Genomic DNA, 14,516 nt, shown 5'->3' on the forward strand with positions numbered 1-14,516 from the left:
GTACTCCATTCATTAACTAGTGTGCTGGTTTTCAGTCAGCAGTCAAGTCCAGGTATGCCAAATTTGTTCGGTGCCACGGCACAGCCTACTCTCATGGATGATGGCAGTCCTTCAACGTGCAGTACTAACAATCAACCAGAGCCCCGGGCATACTGCAATCTGCAATAACCTAAGACCTCGTCAAATCTTTCAATCATACGTAGTGGCAGACGTATTTACCTGGTCAGACTGAGACCAGCGCTTGACCTCTTTATAGGGAAGATTGCCATGGCTTTCCTTTTCACACACACACACACACACACACTCTCTCTCTCTCTCAATGCCACTGATGTCATTACCAATCAAGCAAGCGAAAGCCAAAGTACTCTGAATTATATGGAGATCAAAAAATCAAAGGCCTGTAGTGAGAAGCTGTCTCCTAACAACGGCTAATGACTTTACAGCTTCGATATAATAAAAATGTAGAGCGGTCTCAACAGAAATTAAGCCTCACAAAAGGCTACCTAAATCTCCGTTTCAACTCAAGAAGGTGGAGCAGCAGGAAGATCCTTCACCCAGGGATCCAAAGGCTTCCCAACAGAGAAAACAATGAAGCCAATCTTGCGCAACTCCTCCACATTGATGACATTACGCCCATCAAATACGAAAGCAGGTTTCTGCATGCCATCATAGACCTTCTTATAATCCAGCTTCTTGAATTCATCCCACTCAGTTAGGATGCACACCCCATGAGCATCCTTTGTGGCCTCATAGGCATCCCACACCACACTGACCTGCTTGGTGGTGGTAGGACTTGCAGGCTGCAAATGCTGGGGGTGGTCCCAATCAAACTTGTTCATTGCAAGATCTCGCATTATCTGATCAGCAGTCACTTGAGGATCATACACGCTAAGCTTAGCCTTATCCTCAAGAAGACCGTGACATACGTCAATAGCTGCAGTCTCTCTTGTATCTCCTGTGTCCTTCTTGAATGCAAAACCAAGGATGGCAATTTTCTTGCCTGAGACTGAATTAAACATAGATGAGACCACGCGCTTGACAAATCGAGCTTTCTGATAGTCATTGATCTGCACAACCTGCTTCCAGTAATTTGCAACCTCAGTTAAGCCATTGCATTCACAGATGTACACCAGATTCAGGATATCCTTCTGGAAACAAGACCCACCAAATCCAACACTGGCATTGAGAAACCGTGGTCCAATTCGAGAGTCTTTGCCAACGGCATATGCCACTTCTGTGACATCAGCACCAGTGGCCTCACATAAAGCAGACATGGCATTGATGGATGAGATCCTCTGTGCAAGAATGGCATTTGCTGCGAGCTTGGAAAGCTCAGCAGACCAAAGATTCATGGTGATAATACGATCTTCTGGCACCCAATGAGCATATACATCCTTCAAAGCTTGAATGGCTTTCTGACCCTCAGGAGTTTCCCGGCCACCAATGAGGACACGGTCTGGCTTCATGAGGTCTTCAATAGCAGTTCCCTCTGCAAGAAACTCAGGATTAGACAGGATCTGGAAATTAATCCCTTTGTTATTATGCGTGAGGATTTTCTCAATGGCTTCCGCTGTTTTGACAGGGACGGTAGATTTCTCCACCACAATCTTGTCAGATTTGGATACATCCGCAATCATGCGGGCTGCACTCTCCCAGTATGTGAGATCTGCAGCCTTTCCAGCACCAAGCCCTCTCGTCTTGGTCGGAGTGTTGACAGACACGAACACAATCTCGGCTTCTGCCACATGCTTCTCCACATCTGCGCTGAAGAACAGGTTCTTCCCTCTGCAAGCTTTCACAACTTCGTCCAGGCCGGGCTCGAAGATAGGAAGGCGATCACTGTTCCAAGCATTGATGCGAGGAACCGCAATGTCTACAACCACAACTTCAATGTCGGGGCACTTAAGAGCGATCATGGCCATGGTTGGCCCTCCAACATAACCAGCACCAATGCAGCAGATCTTCACCATGGCTGCAAGAAAGGGAAGACAGGTGTAAGAAATACAAGATCCACTGAAACCCGCAGAATGTTGTAAGGACGGCAAGATCCAGTGAAACGCGCAAAATATAGCAGGGGCCGTGGGGAAAATCAGAGGCCGTCTGCAGAATGGAAGAGGCTGAGATGCCTTAGCACGCTTAAGAAAGTAGAAGCCACAACTTAGCGGATCTTGTACGATGCACATGCAGATCTTGTAATGCACAAACTGAGGTAGATCTTAATGTAAAAAAATGCAGAGAAAGAGGATATGAGGAGGTTTACCTGTCAAATATGGCGAAACAGAGTGATGGAATGTGTCGATGGGATGGATGTCGCGACAGCGAGGCCCGAGACTGGTGGCAAGCTGGCAGACCAGGGAATGGAGGAAAAAGGTTAGCAAAAATGGGACGGAAGGAGGAGGAGGAGGAGGAGGAGGAGGAGGAGAAGAAGGCGACGAAGTCCCAAGAACTGTGAAACGCGAGGGGGGACTCTTTTATGGCAGGCTGGGTTTTGCCTTTTTGAAAGGCTTTTGTCCAAGCCACCACGCCCACGCCCCCACACGTTCCTGGGAAACTCACCACCGGTGGTCTTCCTTGCCTTTGGACTGGGCCGCACACCCCCATCCCCATGTTAATTTTTTTGGCTAATATGGTTATTGATGCCAACTCAACACGTTACCACAACCCACCTTCTACCATTTTGCTTCTGCCCTCCACTAACGCTCCACCTTCCCCACTCATAAAGTGGGTTCTCACCCACATGTGTTGTGTGTGGTTCATGGTTCCGACTCCCGCGTGCGCGGCTTCGCAGGTACTCTCGTTGACTCTTGCCAAACAGCCTTTGCATTCCAATAGAAGGTTGTCTAACTTTTTTATATAAACTAATACAATACTAGGGTTTCTTGCGTATTAGACCGCTTCACGATAGCTTCGCACAATAGATCCCACAAAGTTGCTTTGAAATGGCTACAGCACTTCACACCCCCCTCTCTCTCTGTTAATGTTCTCTCTCTCATTCTCATTTCTCTATCCCTACTCTCGCTCCCTCCCTCTCTTCCTCCCTCTCACTCTCTCAACACACATACACATAAAAAATTTCCGCCTCTTGTTTTTTCTATGTTCTTTTGCCCGATCTCATATGTGTGTGTCCTCTCTCTCGCCCTCATCATTTTTCCCTCATCTCCTTTTTTTTTCAAGAGTCCCATGTCTCTCATATTTTCCCACCTCATGTGTATGCACGTGTGTGTATGCATGCATGTATATGTATGTGTGTACTCAAGACATGTGTTTTCATTTGTTTGGTCTATAAGTGTGCATGTCCTCACTCTCCCTTGCATCATTTTGCCTCCTATCTCCTTTCCTTTTTTCTTCAAAGGGTCATGTCTCTCTTATCTTCTTTCACCTCATATGTGTGCATATTGTGTATATTGTGTATACATGTGTGTGCATGTGTATGCACGTATATGCAGGTATGTGCTTATGCATGGATGTATGTATGTGTGTGTGCATGTATGTATGTACATGTTTTATAAGTTTATACCCATTCATTCTCTCTCTCTCTCTCTCTCTCTCTCTCTCTCTCTCTCTCTCTCTCTCTCTCTCTCTCTCTCTCTCTCTCTCTCTCATCTATTTGTCTAGTCCCCCCCCTCTCTCTATTTTTTAATCTTGCTTATATGTTTACATGTGTATATGTGCATACATGAGTGTATATGTTTGCACATATATGTGCATGTCTACATTTGTAGGTGTGTATGTTATGTGCATGTTTTTATAGTGTATGTACATTTGTGGGTGTTTTTAGAATATGCACACATTACATGCATGTGTTCAACCATTAAAATATCATTTTGTCAAGAAAATTTGTCTCTTGTTTTATTGTGTATGCGCATTTGTGGGTGTTTTTAGAGCATGCAAAAATTGCATGCACATGTTCAACCATTAAAATATCATTTTATATAATAATCTTCAGCTAGAAACGAAATTAGAGAGAGAGAGAACCACTAAAAACTTTTCAAAGACTCACATTTCTCTTTTCAACATCATATCACCCTTCAAAAGAAAACCCCTCTTTATTACCCAACCTTTCCTCTTGATTTCTTGACTACCAAATCTCTCCTCCTTGTGCCACATAGGCTTGGGGGTATTCCTCCTCTTGGTTTGGGAGTGATCCAAGAATCACTAATATGCCTAGGATGCTTAAATGAGGCAAGATCACCTCTTTTCTCCTACATGGGTGAATGGTACAACAAACTATGATGGTCCATGCATCATGAAATGCTAGTCATTAATTCAAAAATATTTCTTAACAACAGCATGATGTATATAAGGTGCATACTACATATACATTTATGCGTTGGAGCCATGGACATTGATCATGACAATAATTTGAGTCCCCCCTACTTGTAAAACATGAATATTGGCATTATATATGCACACATGCAACAAATGCATGCCAAGCAATGCACTGATAATCTAGGCCATACATATGATAGAAGAAGGAGACATAGTCATATATTGCAAAACCTTACAACTTCTATGCAACCTATAGTAACACATGTCTATGAATACATAGGGTACATTAAAATGGGAAAAGCATATGCATGGAACCTCTGTTTTTTCCTAGTTACACAATGAATAAATAGCCAAGTTATTACTTAAATTGTTGTCTAGCTTTTCACTCTTTTTCAACTAGTCAGTCACTCATTTTATTACATTAGTGTTCATGAGCTCAATAAATTCATGGGCTTCTCTGAGGTAAATTGACAACATGGGATGATAGGATAATAAACAAGGGATTATTGTTGACATTTGCAATGTACATTTTATTGGTTTTCACTTATATAAAGCCTATTTAATCTTTCACGTACCAAGCTTTTCCTTTTCCCCTATTGTGTTGCACTTGATTGGAATTACATGATATGTAGAATGCTTAACAATGAAGTGTAGATTACTCCTTGTTGTCTATTGGTCTCTTTTATACGTTGCTATAATTGAGTTCACTTTACATGGTGTAATCATAAAAAAGTTTTGAATGTTATAGATATTTATTCATGGTATGCTTCAATGCGTTTGCTTTTTGGTAATACACTCATGACATATTGAGCATAGAAACTATTACAAAATACAAGGCACAATAGTTATACCGAAAATACCATGAGAAACACTAATGGATGCCATACAAGGTGAGATATTAGTACATAACCAAAAATATAGTGGGGAACCCTAATGACAACCATAAAATGTGTCAGGGTTAAAGGTGCATGTGCTTATAATGCCTTGTATTTACTACACACACCGTGACTTTATAAATTTACACTACAAGTGGCACATCCTCATTATTGTCACTTTACTCTTTATTCTTTCAGTGACTATTGAATAAGGGAAGGCTAGTCACACATTGTGGTTGTTGGAGTTCCCAGATACGATGTCTCTCTCTCTTGCTTTCTTGATCCATCCACCATAGCTCTTACTTTGCTCTTGCTTCTACTTGGGTGCTTCTACTCATGCTCTACCTTTTAATTGGTATCAAAGTACGCATTCAAGGAGTTTCTTCATGCTTTTACTTCAACTTGTATCCAAAGCTTCAATTCAAGGTTTCATGGTAGCCATTGTTTCTTTCTTTTGAGGTATATATTGAGTCTTCCTTTCTCTCGCCTTATTCTAGCTTGCTCTTGGCTTATCAAGGAGCTTCCCAAGGCTTAGTTGAGCCTTTTGAGTGCTTATTAAGCTAAGAAGTAGCCATTTTATCCATTTTGAGTGGATAAAAAGCATCATGTAGAAGTCTTGGATAGCTATGGCAGCCTGACAACACTTTCATATTTTGGCCATTACTTTTGCATATGACATCGGTTTCATGTGTTCTATAGCTAAAAATGAAGAGTGCAATGAGAGCTATAGATATGGGCACTCACAGAGTTGATTTTGCATAATTTTTACTTCTTACAAATAAAAGTATAGTTCTTGTTTGAATAGCAAATAGTGAGCTCCATTATGCATGTTTAATGCCTTGGTGATGTTATTTTGGAGCTTGGATGTTATGATTATGCTTTGGGATGCTACTTGGATTGTTTGGAACTTGATTAGCTCAATATTGCATATATTCATTGCTGCAATAATAGTTTTGACAGCAAGCTAATAATAATAACTTTATGCACTTGAAGTCTACATGCTCCACTAGTATGCCACTTGGATGTCTTGATGCTTAGCATTGATACTATGTCTATGGAATGCTTTGGGCCTCGGATTTGAGCTACATTTGAGGCAGAGTATATTGCTTCCATTGAGGCTTGCAAGGAGGCCCTATGGTTAGGTCTTGAACTTTGTATTACTATTACTCCTACAATGCATTTAGATTCTATGAGTGCTATTTGATTGTTCGTCTTCCATGCAAAGACAAAGCACATTGGAGTGCACTATAACTTCATCAGAGAGGTCATAAAGGACAAATATGCTAAGCTTTTCAAGATTTTAACTTATGAGAATCTTGTAGATTTGCTCACTAAAAGTCTCTTAGCAGAACATTTTGCCTTCCTTAGAAAGATAATGGGTGCAGGATGAGATGACCTCTATTTCTCATCCTATTGTAATTTATGCACATTTGTGCCCAAATCATGCGAGTTCTCTTCCAACTTGTCACTATCTTCTAGCACATATATGCTATTAAACTTGACAATGGCGTTCTTAAAGGGGCATTTGGATGCATGATCAGTCGTGTACTTATCCCCACATTTAAAGCACAAGCCCTTAGCCTTGTGATCCTTGACAACCTCGGGAGGAATGAATTTTTGACCGTTAGGACTGAAGCCATTCCATGTCTTATTTTTAGCATATTTTGGGTCACTTTTGGAAAGGGTTGTTGTCCCAAAACTGCCATATTTCCTTTCAGCATTAAAAGTGGGGTAGGTGGGGATTTTGGGGCTACCATTCCCTGCATTGTTGCTATGATAATTACTAGCATATGGGGGTTGCCTAGTAGGGTATCTTTGCTATCTTGCAATGGGCTGCATATCCTCATTGCGATGGTATTTCCGACCATATCGTTCAGCCAATTCTATGGCTGCAAACAAGGTGGCTGGCTTTTGAGTTGTTACATCAGTTGAAAGATGCACATCTAGCCCATAAGTGTATTTATGCAATACGGCATCATCACTAACGGCCTCAACATACATGGATAGATTCATAAACTGGTTGGTATACTCCATCACAGTGAGGATTCGTGATCAAACTGATACCATTTCCTAGCCAAACTTTATTTCTCTACCGAGGGGACAAAAACTTGGATCATATGCATCTTGAAATCTTCCCAATCATGAAACTGCTGATTTTCTCTTTGAATAAATCTCCACCATGTGTGGGCAAAACCTTCCAGATGAAGGGAGGCAAAAATAATATTTGCCTCGTTGGTACGGGGATAAATGAGAAAATAGGCTTCCAATTTAGAGGTCCATTCCTCTAATTCAGCCGGGGATGAGGACTGCCCATTAAACTTAGCAAACACAATCTTGTCACGCAACTCGTTTGGGCCTTGCTATCCATGTATGCCATGTGCTACATGCTTCCCATGTATGTTGTGCTTCCCATACATGCCTTGCTGTCCAAACCTTGGCTGTCCAAAATTTCCATGTGGGCCATGCTGCCCATGCATTACATGAGGACCAAATTGCACATTAGGAACTTGCTATCCAAAATGACCATGCTGCCCATGCATTAAATGCGAACCGCGCTGAGCATTAGGGCCTTGCTATCCAAAACTGCCATGTGCATGCTGCCCATGTACACCTTGCATTCCATGCTGCCCAAAATTTGCATTAGGCCCTTGCTGGCCATTCCCATGAGTGTGCATATAGCTTCCATTATGGGGGAGTTGTGGTCCCAAGGATGGGCTTGAAGGGTTCGTAATGGGGGAGGGAAGGATGGGTTCATCATGTTGAGTGGAGGGCTCATCTATCTCATAAGTTCTATGGGGAACGCCATGGGTGCCACCAAAACCTTGTGGGCTATGCCCGGTCTCAAAGGGGGGAGGGCAGTTGGCCTCACGGGGAGGGGGGTGCAATGGCAGGGATGAGGGCGCCCATGTGCTTGATGAGTAAGTCCATCTTGGAAATCATCTCAGAATGACGATGATCTTGGCGGGTTTCCATCTCTCTATGGCATTGTTCCAACTCTCGATGTCATTCGGCATGACGGGTCTCATGTTGGCATAGAGTATGGTTAAGCATAGAGAAGCGGTCCATCTCAAACATGTCTTCACAATCCTCTTGGGCTGAGCTAGGATCATTCATTGAGGCACGGGAGTCCCTTATTTCACGTTGGAAGTCCTCTTGGGCCTTTGCTTTACCCTTGTGGTATGCCATCCCAAGTACAGTCCACCAAACCCCTTGTTATAGAAATGGCAATATCTTGAGCTAGGAAGCTCCAATTGCCAAATTTATTGATTCAAATTAAAGCTCTCAATCTCCTCTATGAGGCTATGTAAAAATATCTCCGATAGTAAATGATAAGGTCTTTGCTATAATTGACTTTTGTGGGCTGACTGTGTAGGACTGCAGCCTGTCCCACAGTACCTCTGAGCACAAAATTGGGCGTATCTCCCAAACCATAGGGCGGAATGGGGAGATTTTTGGTTTAGATCGAAGGGGGGGTGCCCCTTTGAATCAAGCTATGGGTCCCGCACTTAATCACACAAGAAGGCTTTGCTGTAATTGACTTTTGCGGGCTGGCTGTGTGGGACTGGCTGTCTGCAATACCCTACAAGGACTCCTTCAATGAGCATACATTATCCCAATGCTGAGGTGCTTATTTCAAGACATCCAAGGCCTCAATGGTGGTTCTCAATACCACATAGAGCCATACATCATTTGCATCCATAGTTCTCTTGCTGAGACCATTTTCATGACTGCATGCCATGCCTTTCCTGCATGCATCCACCATACATTCCCAAGTGATACATGTCATTACCAATACATGTACATGGTTGTGGATGTAAATGATCAGGACTCGGGCTATTCATTCAAGTGTACCTGCACATGCAACAACTTTTGGGCTCCGGATCACTAGGAGGTGGGCAAAGTTCCCCCCAGGCCGGGTTGTGCACCCCTTCAGGGTCTTTAATGGTAAGGGGGGGTCACCCCTCTTTTGTCTTGCCATCTCGCCTGGCATCTGGATTTTCCTCACCTGGAATATAAATGAAAAATATTTATTATTAAGCAACTAGCATGATATGCATTTACAAATTGAGGATTGGGCCTTTCATGATATACATGTGATATGCATGATCAATAAAGAAAATGGATTGGGAAAAGGGGTTACCTCTGCAAATCAATGACTCACTGATTGCATGACTTACCCTTCTTACAAATTCTTTCTTATTGATCGGAATCAAAATAAGAGTATAGTTAAGGATTAGAGTAAAATCTTGATCAATGGGGAAAGAAATTTAAAGAGCATCCAGCCATGCATGCATTTCAAGGGTGTGGAATGGGGATGGGAATCCAATTGGCACTCTCAAACTCCAAGAAGGCATGCAATTCTTCCATCTCTCTCATCAAGTGGTTGAGCTCAACAATTGGATGTGAAAGAGAGAGAAAGAACCGATTGATACCTTATTCAAGCTTGGGGAAGAGTTAATGGCTGCCCTTCTCCAAGAAATTTGTGGTTGCCCTTCTTCTTGCAACCCGTGGTTGTATGGGGGCCTTCAATGTCATATATCTTCACTTGTTGAAGCTTGTGGCTGCTCCCAAGGCTCCCGAGGTAAGAAAATTGAAGGGGCTTCAGTGTGCCATGAGCTTGGTTGAAGGCTTCATGGCTGCCATGGTTACTGCCCACAGTAGGGTTTGAGATATTGTCAAGAACTGGTGGGGGATCTCAGTACCCATGCTCAAGCTTGCCCATAAGTGTGCCAAAGGCTGGAGAATGAAGCAAGGAGGGTTGGAGCTAACCTGGAGTAGGAGGAGTGAGTAGGCCACTCAGTGCAAAATGTGCCAAGTTTTTTGAGTTGGCCTCAGGAGGCTCCAGGCAGGTCAGATGGGGCTTATGGGTGCTCTAGATGTTGAGCATGATGGGAGGAAGGCTTTGGGACAAGATATTCAGGCTGAGGAAGAGGGGGAAGTAAGATTTCTGCACTTCTTGGGGCTGAAGGTTCCGTGGCAGCTCGAAGGAAGAAGGAGAGAGAAGGTTCTCTTGAAAAAGTAACTGTGCTTTTGGAATTCTCTAACTCTGCTACACTCTTTTTGCCCAAAACCCTCAAGAAACTTACATGGAAATTAGTGACGACCTGCCAAATTTATCTTCCCGTCTCCAGATGTGTCCATGGTTCTTGGGAAGGCTCCAAGAAAGACTGCCATAGTCTTCAAGAGGGATGGCAGCTTGCCTGAGTACTCCCTGTGTACTTGTGAGAGAGATGTAACTGAGGTTTTCTAACTGTGAGTGAGAACCCTAAATCTATGGAAAAAGAAAAGGATCAAAGACAAAGCTCTGATACCACTTGTAATGAAAGAGACCTAATTAGCCTAACTAAGGAAGAGGAGAGAGAGAAGGACTGCAAGAGAAGAAGAAGAGGAGAGAGAAAGACATGGAGAAGAGAGAGAAAGAGAGGAAAGGAAGGAAGAAGAAGAAGAAGAAGCCACGAAAGCTTGTGAAGGTGAAAAAGAGAGATTCTTGATAATTCTGTGGTGCCTTAGAATACCCTCTTACACCTTATATACCGCCAGTGTGACTGGTATGTTCCCATGCCATGTTCCCGTGTTCCCCACTCGTTACGTTGCTACTCCTATGGAGACATGTTTGAAGTTGAACATTCATGATGCCAAAGACTACTTTGATGTCTTTCTCTATTAGCATGTTGTTGAATGCTTGTTTTATGTTTGCATTACAAGACCTAACATTCAATTTTTAGTCTCACAGATGAGAAGGTTTATGTATAGCCCAAGCACTAAGCATTGGTAGGTAGTGAAATAGGATGTTCTGCTACTTGATTTGTACTCAACATCTTTAGCTGCTTCGTCCCAACGGGAACCATTGGATTTACATGCTTTTTTCTAATTTTGATTAGGCTAGTTGTTATGATACTTGTGTATCCACAAGTGTTTTTTGCTTCATGCTACATATCATGGTTAAGCAAGAAGCAGTTGTGAAGCTAAGTATAGGATAGCTTTCATAGCTACCATTGAGTGTGCTTGGCTTTGCCACCATAATCTTCATTGATAGTCAAAGCACATTAATAGTTGCATAAATCCAATGTTCCATCATTAATAGTTAGAGCACATTAGCAGTTTCATAAATCCAATGTTCCATCATTTACTAAGCACATTGAGTTGAATTATAATTATGTTAGTGAGAGACTCTTAGTAGGAGAGATTAGGTTGGCCTATATGTCGACATAGGACAACCTTGTAGGTCTTTTCGCAAAGGCTTTGCTTCATGAGAAGTTTTAAAGCTTTTTGAAAAGCTTTGGGGTCATTCACCTTCATAGATTGAACTAGTCCATTGGGCTCTTCCCATACATGAATGTTAGCTTTTGTTCACCATATCACTTCTATGAGCGGGATTTGTTACCATATTTTGGTAGTGATGTCTGTGGACACACTTAGGGCTGTTGGGGAACTTTTTCCCTCTTTAGGAGGGGTTTTTCCCTAGCCTTATATATTTTCCTATTCAATTTAGGGTATAGTTAATCTTATAAATCTTTGTTATTGATACTTCTCAATACACTTTAAGTTGTGCTCTCTCAACCTACTTCTTCTCCAAGCTATATATGTGCATTCATGTAACCCTAGATCCAAGATAAATGAAGGAAGAAGTTACACATGAGGAGACCTCCATCTTTTGACTATAGTCTACCACATGTGCTCCTTGAGCTCATTTAGGGCCAAGCATTATCAACATAAAATGCTAACTAAGTAGATAAACCTATTGGAAAATAAATCAAATATGAAGCTATACATATACTTATAGCTAGCATAGTTATGGCACTAGTCAATTAGTATAATTAGTTATGCTTTGTTTGAATTTTAGTAGGCCACTTTCCTTTATGTTGTATCTTATATATACTTTATGTACATTGTAGTGGGAGAGGAAGAAGGAAGAAAAACTAGCAAGAAAATGTTTTGGCCTCCATCTCTCTTCTTGTGTTCTTGAGTGAGCTTCTTCTTGTATGTGTTGTGTGTGTTCAGCGTAGTAAATCAAGCAAGTCCCCCTAATCACACAATTTGTGACATGGTATCAGAGTAAGGCCACTAAGCTTGGAGATTCAAGTGAAGAAGAATGAGCAAGGATTCAAGTAAGAAAGCAACTAGTAAGAAGCTCTCTCATTTTCTCACTCTTTCCCTTGGGTAGTGCTCATGGAGGCATTGAAAGTAGGGTAGATAAAAAATCTCATATTGTTGTGAGATTTGGTATGCAAGCAACACATCTATATTTTGTAGGATCTTTCCATTATGTTTTAGGCATTTGCATCTATTTTAGGCCCCGCTTTAGCTCTACAAGGTTGTGGCCATCAGTTTCAGGGTATACTATACATTTGAGTGTGTTGGTCGTTCTCATGTGTATAGGTTATGCATTTCAAATTTGTAAGTTTTGAGGTGTTTTTCAAGAAGCAAACACTAGATTTATCTACAAATAGATTGTAGATTGTATGCATTATTGAGTAGTCGCAATTCAAACTTCAACATAGAAGATGTTTACGTCTCAAAAGTGAAAAAGGTTGGTTGGTTCATTACTATGCATATCTTATGAAAGGTTACAAAAGACTTGCTTAGTGTGTGGAACTTAGTTGTGTCATAATGGTCAAGAATAGTGGAAATCCAATTATTGAGAAGCTAGAAAAGAATAATGATACATCATGGAAGTTCCATACGATGAACTTCCTTATTGGAAAAGGGCTCTATGAGTTTGTTTTAGGTGAAGAAAAGGAACTAGAGCTAAGTGGTCCTACGATTGTAGAAGAATCAAAGGCATGGAAAGAATGGAATGAAAAAAACAAAAAAGTAATGTTTTTCTTATTTGCAGTCATTGTGATAACACTATGTTGGGGCATATCAGAAATGCAAAATTCACATGTAGGTTGAATCCTCAAAAGTATGTTTTCAGTAAATACAAAGGCATGGAAGATTCAACTCAAGCAAGAGTTGAATACTTTGATGTATTCATTATATCGAGAAAGGAAGAAGAAAGAAAAACCAATGAGAAAACGCTCTAGCCTCCATCTCTCTTCTTATGTTCTCGAGTAAGCTTCTTCTTGCATGTGTTTTCTGTGTTCGACACAATGGCACAAGCAAGTTCCCCGAGCACGCAATTCATGAGAAGAGCTAATTTGACATGTTGTCCTTACCCAAGGTGGCATGGTATTTCATATGATTCAATGAAGCACAAGAGGTACCAAATTTCAATTTAAGAACCCTAGAAAGTATGCCTCAAGAGGGTGGTGTCCTTTAGTAGCTTTGTTAGGACATTCACAAATTGTCCTGGCAAACTATCACATGCAACTATTTGCGGCTTCTTATTACCTTACTACTTCAAAAAACCACTTTGCACAAGGGGATATTGCCACCACTATTCTTTAATATTTATGTCAAAATTGACTATAACACTATGGATCAACCCGTACACTATGCGATTTTTCTACCATCATGCTACTCAGATTTGTTGAAGGATATGAACGAGAGTTGTTTCCTGCTAATCTCATCCCTTCCTTCCCCAATCCCCAATATAGATATGCTTGGTAGAAAAAAGAGTATTTGTTGAGTGAGACCTACATTTCTCAAACATTGAGTGCTTGAAAAGGAAGAGAGAGAGAAAAAAGAGAGTAGTTATACGTACATCATTGCACCTAGGGGTCATCAAGTTAGAGACATCGCATTACTTTAATTAGCTGGAAGAATGGGTATGGACACATGAAGTTACTTTAAAGTTGTCTCGTTAACTTTAGTAAATCAACTTGTTTCTCACTAGGATCTATTACATATATTCATCTCAAAACTCACCATCTCTTGTAGATTATTTATTTTAGAATCTAGTACTTAGCTTAGTAATCATGCATGGTGAATGATTCAAGTACAAGCAAAATATGTAAATACTATACCTATACAAGAATGGTTTGGACCATTCATGTCCAACATGTATTATACCAAATAGCTTGGAGGTTTAGCTTGAAACCTATTTTTGAGTCCACCAAACCCAAGTACTTGAGCCTAAGGACACATAGGTTCCTATGACTGTAATAAGTTAGATAGGTGGGTAATGCAACTAAAGGTGCTTTGTCATTATCTCAATGCACAACCCTTAAAATTCAAGATTTCCATTTCTAACCAAGAAAATTAACTAACACATTGTCCTAGCAATGGACAAAGAGTTCTACATATACAAAACATGGGTATAGAATTCAAGCTTGTTAACATGGATAGGAAGAAATAGGAAAACAAAGTAGATATTAACATCCAACATGCATGGAAATCATGACATGTGAAACATATCCAAGCTTGGGGGTTGCCACAAGTCTATAATGAAAAGGAACCTAACTTTATCATCCAACAATACATGTAATT

The 14,516-nt window shown here is 41.1% G+C and overlaps 1 protein-coding gene across 1 annotated transcript; it reads right to left on the reverse strand.

Annotated features, from left to right (window-relative positions):
• Positions 1–344: 344 nt before the first annotated feature.
• On the reverse strand, positions 345–2,463 carry LOC148012765 (UDP-glucose 6-dehydrogenase 4). Its single transcript, XM_087668887.1, has 2 exons — positions 2,261–2,463; positions 345–1,972 (listed from the first exon to the last, which is right to left on the reverse strand). Exon 2 carries the CDS (start codon positions 1,968–1,970, stop codon positions 522–524), a length of 1,449 nt encoding a protein of 482 aa, XP_087525013.1. The 5' UTR covers positions 1,971–1,972; positions 2,261–2,463; the 3' UTR covers positions 345–521.
• Positions 2,464–14,516: the final 12,053 nt, after the last annotated feature.

The sequence above is a fragment of the Lygodium microphyllum genome, chromosome 27, assembly GCF_053477565.2.
Source record: "Lygodium microphyllum isolate KBCC chromosome 27, Lygodium_microphyllum_v1.1.10, whole genome shotgun sequence".
In the NCBI taxonomy this organism is placed as follows: Eukaryota; Viridiplantae; Streptophyta; class Polypodiopsida; order Schizaeales; family Lygodiaceae; genus Lygodium; species Lygodium microphyllum.

Bases quoted from the DNA above. Each gene is read 5' to 3' on its own strand.
- LOC148012765 (XM_087668887.1), bottom strand. From the start codon at position 1,970: ATGGTGAAGATCTGCTGCATTGGTGCTGGTTATGTTGGAGGGCCAACC.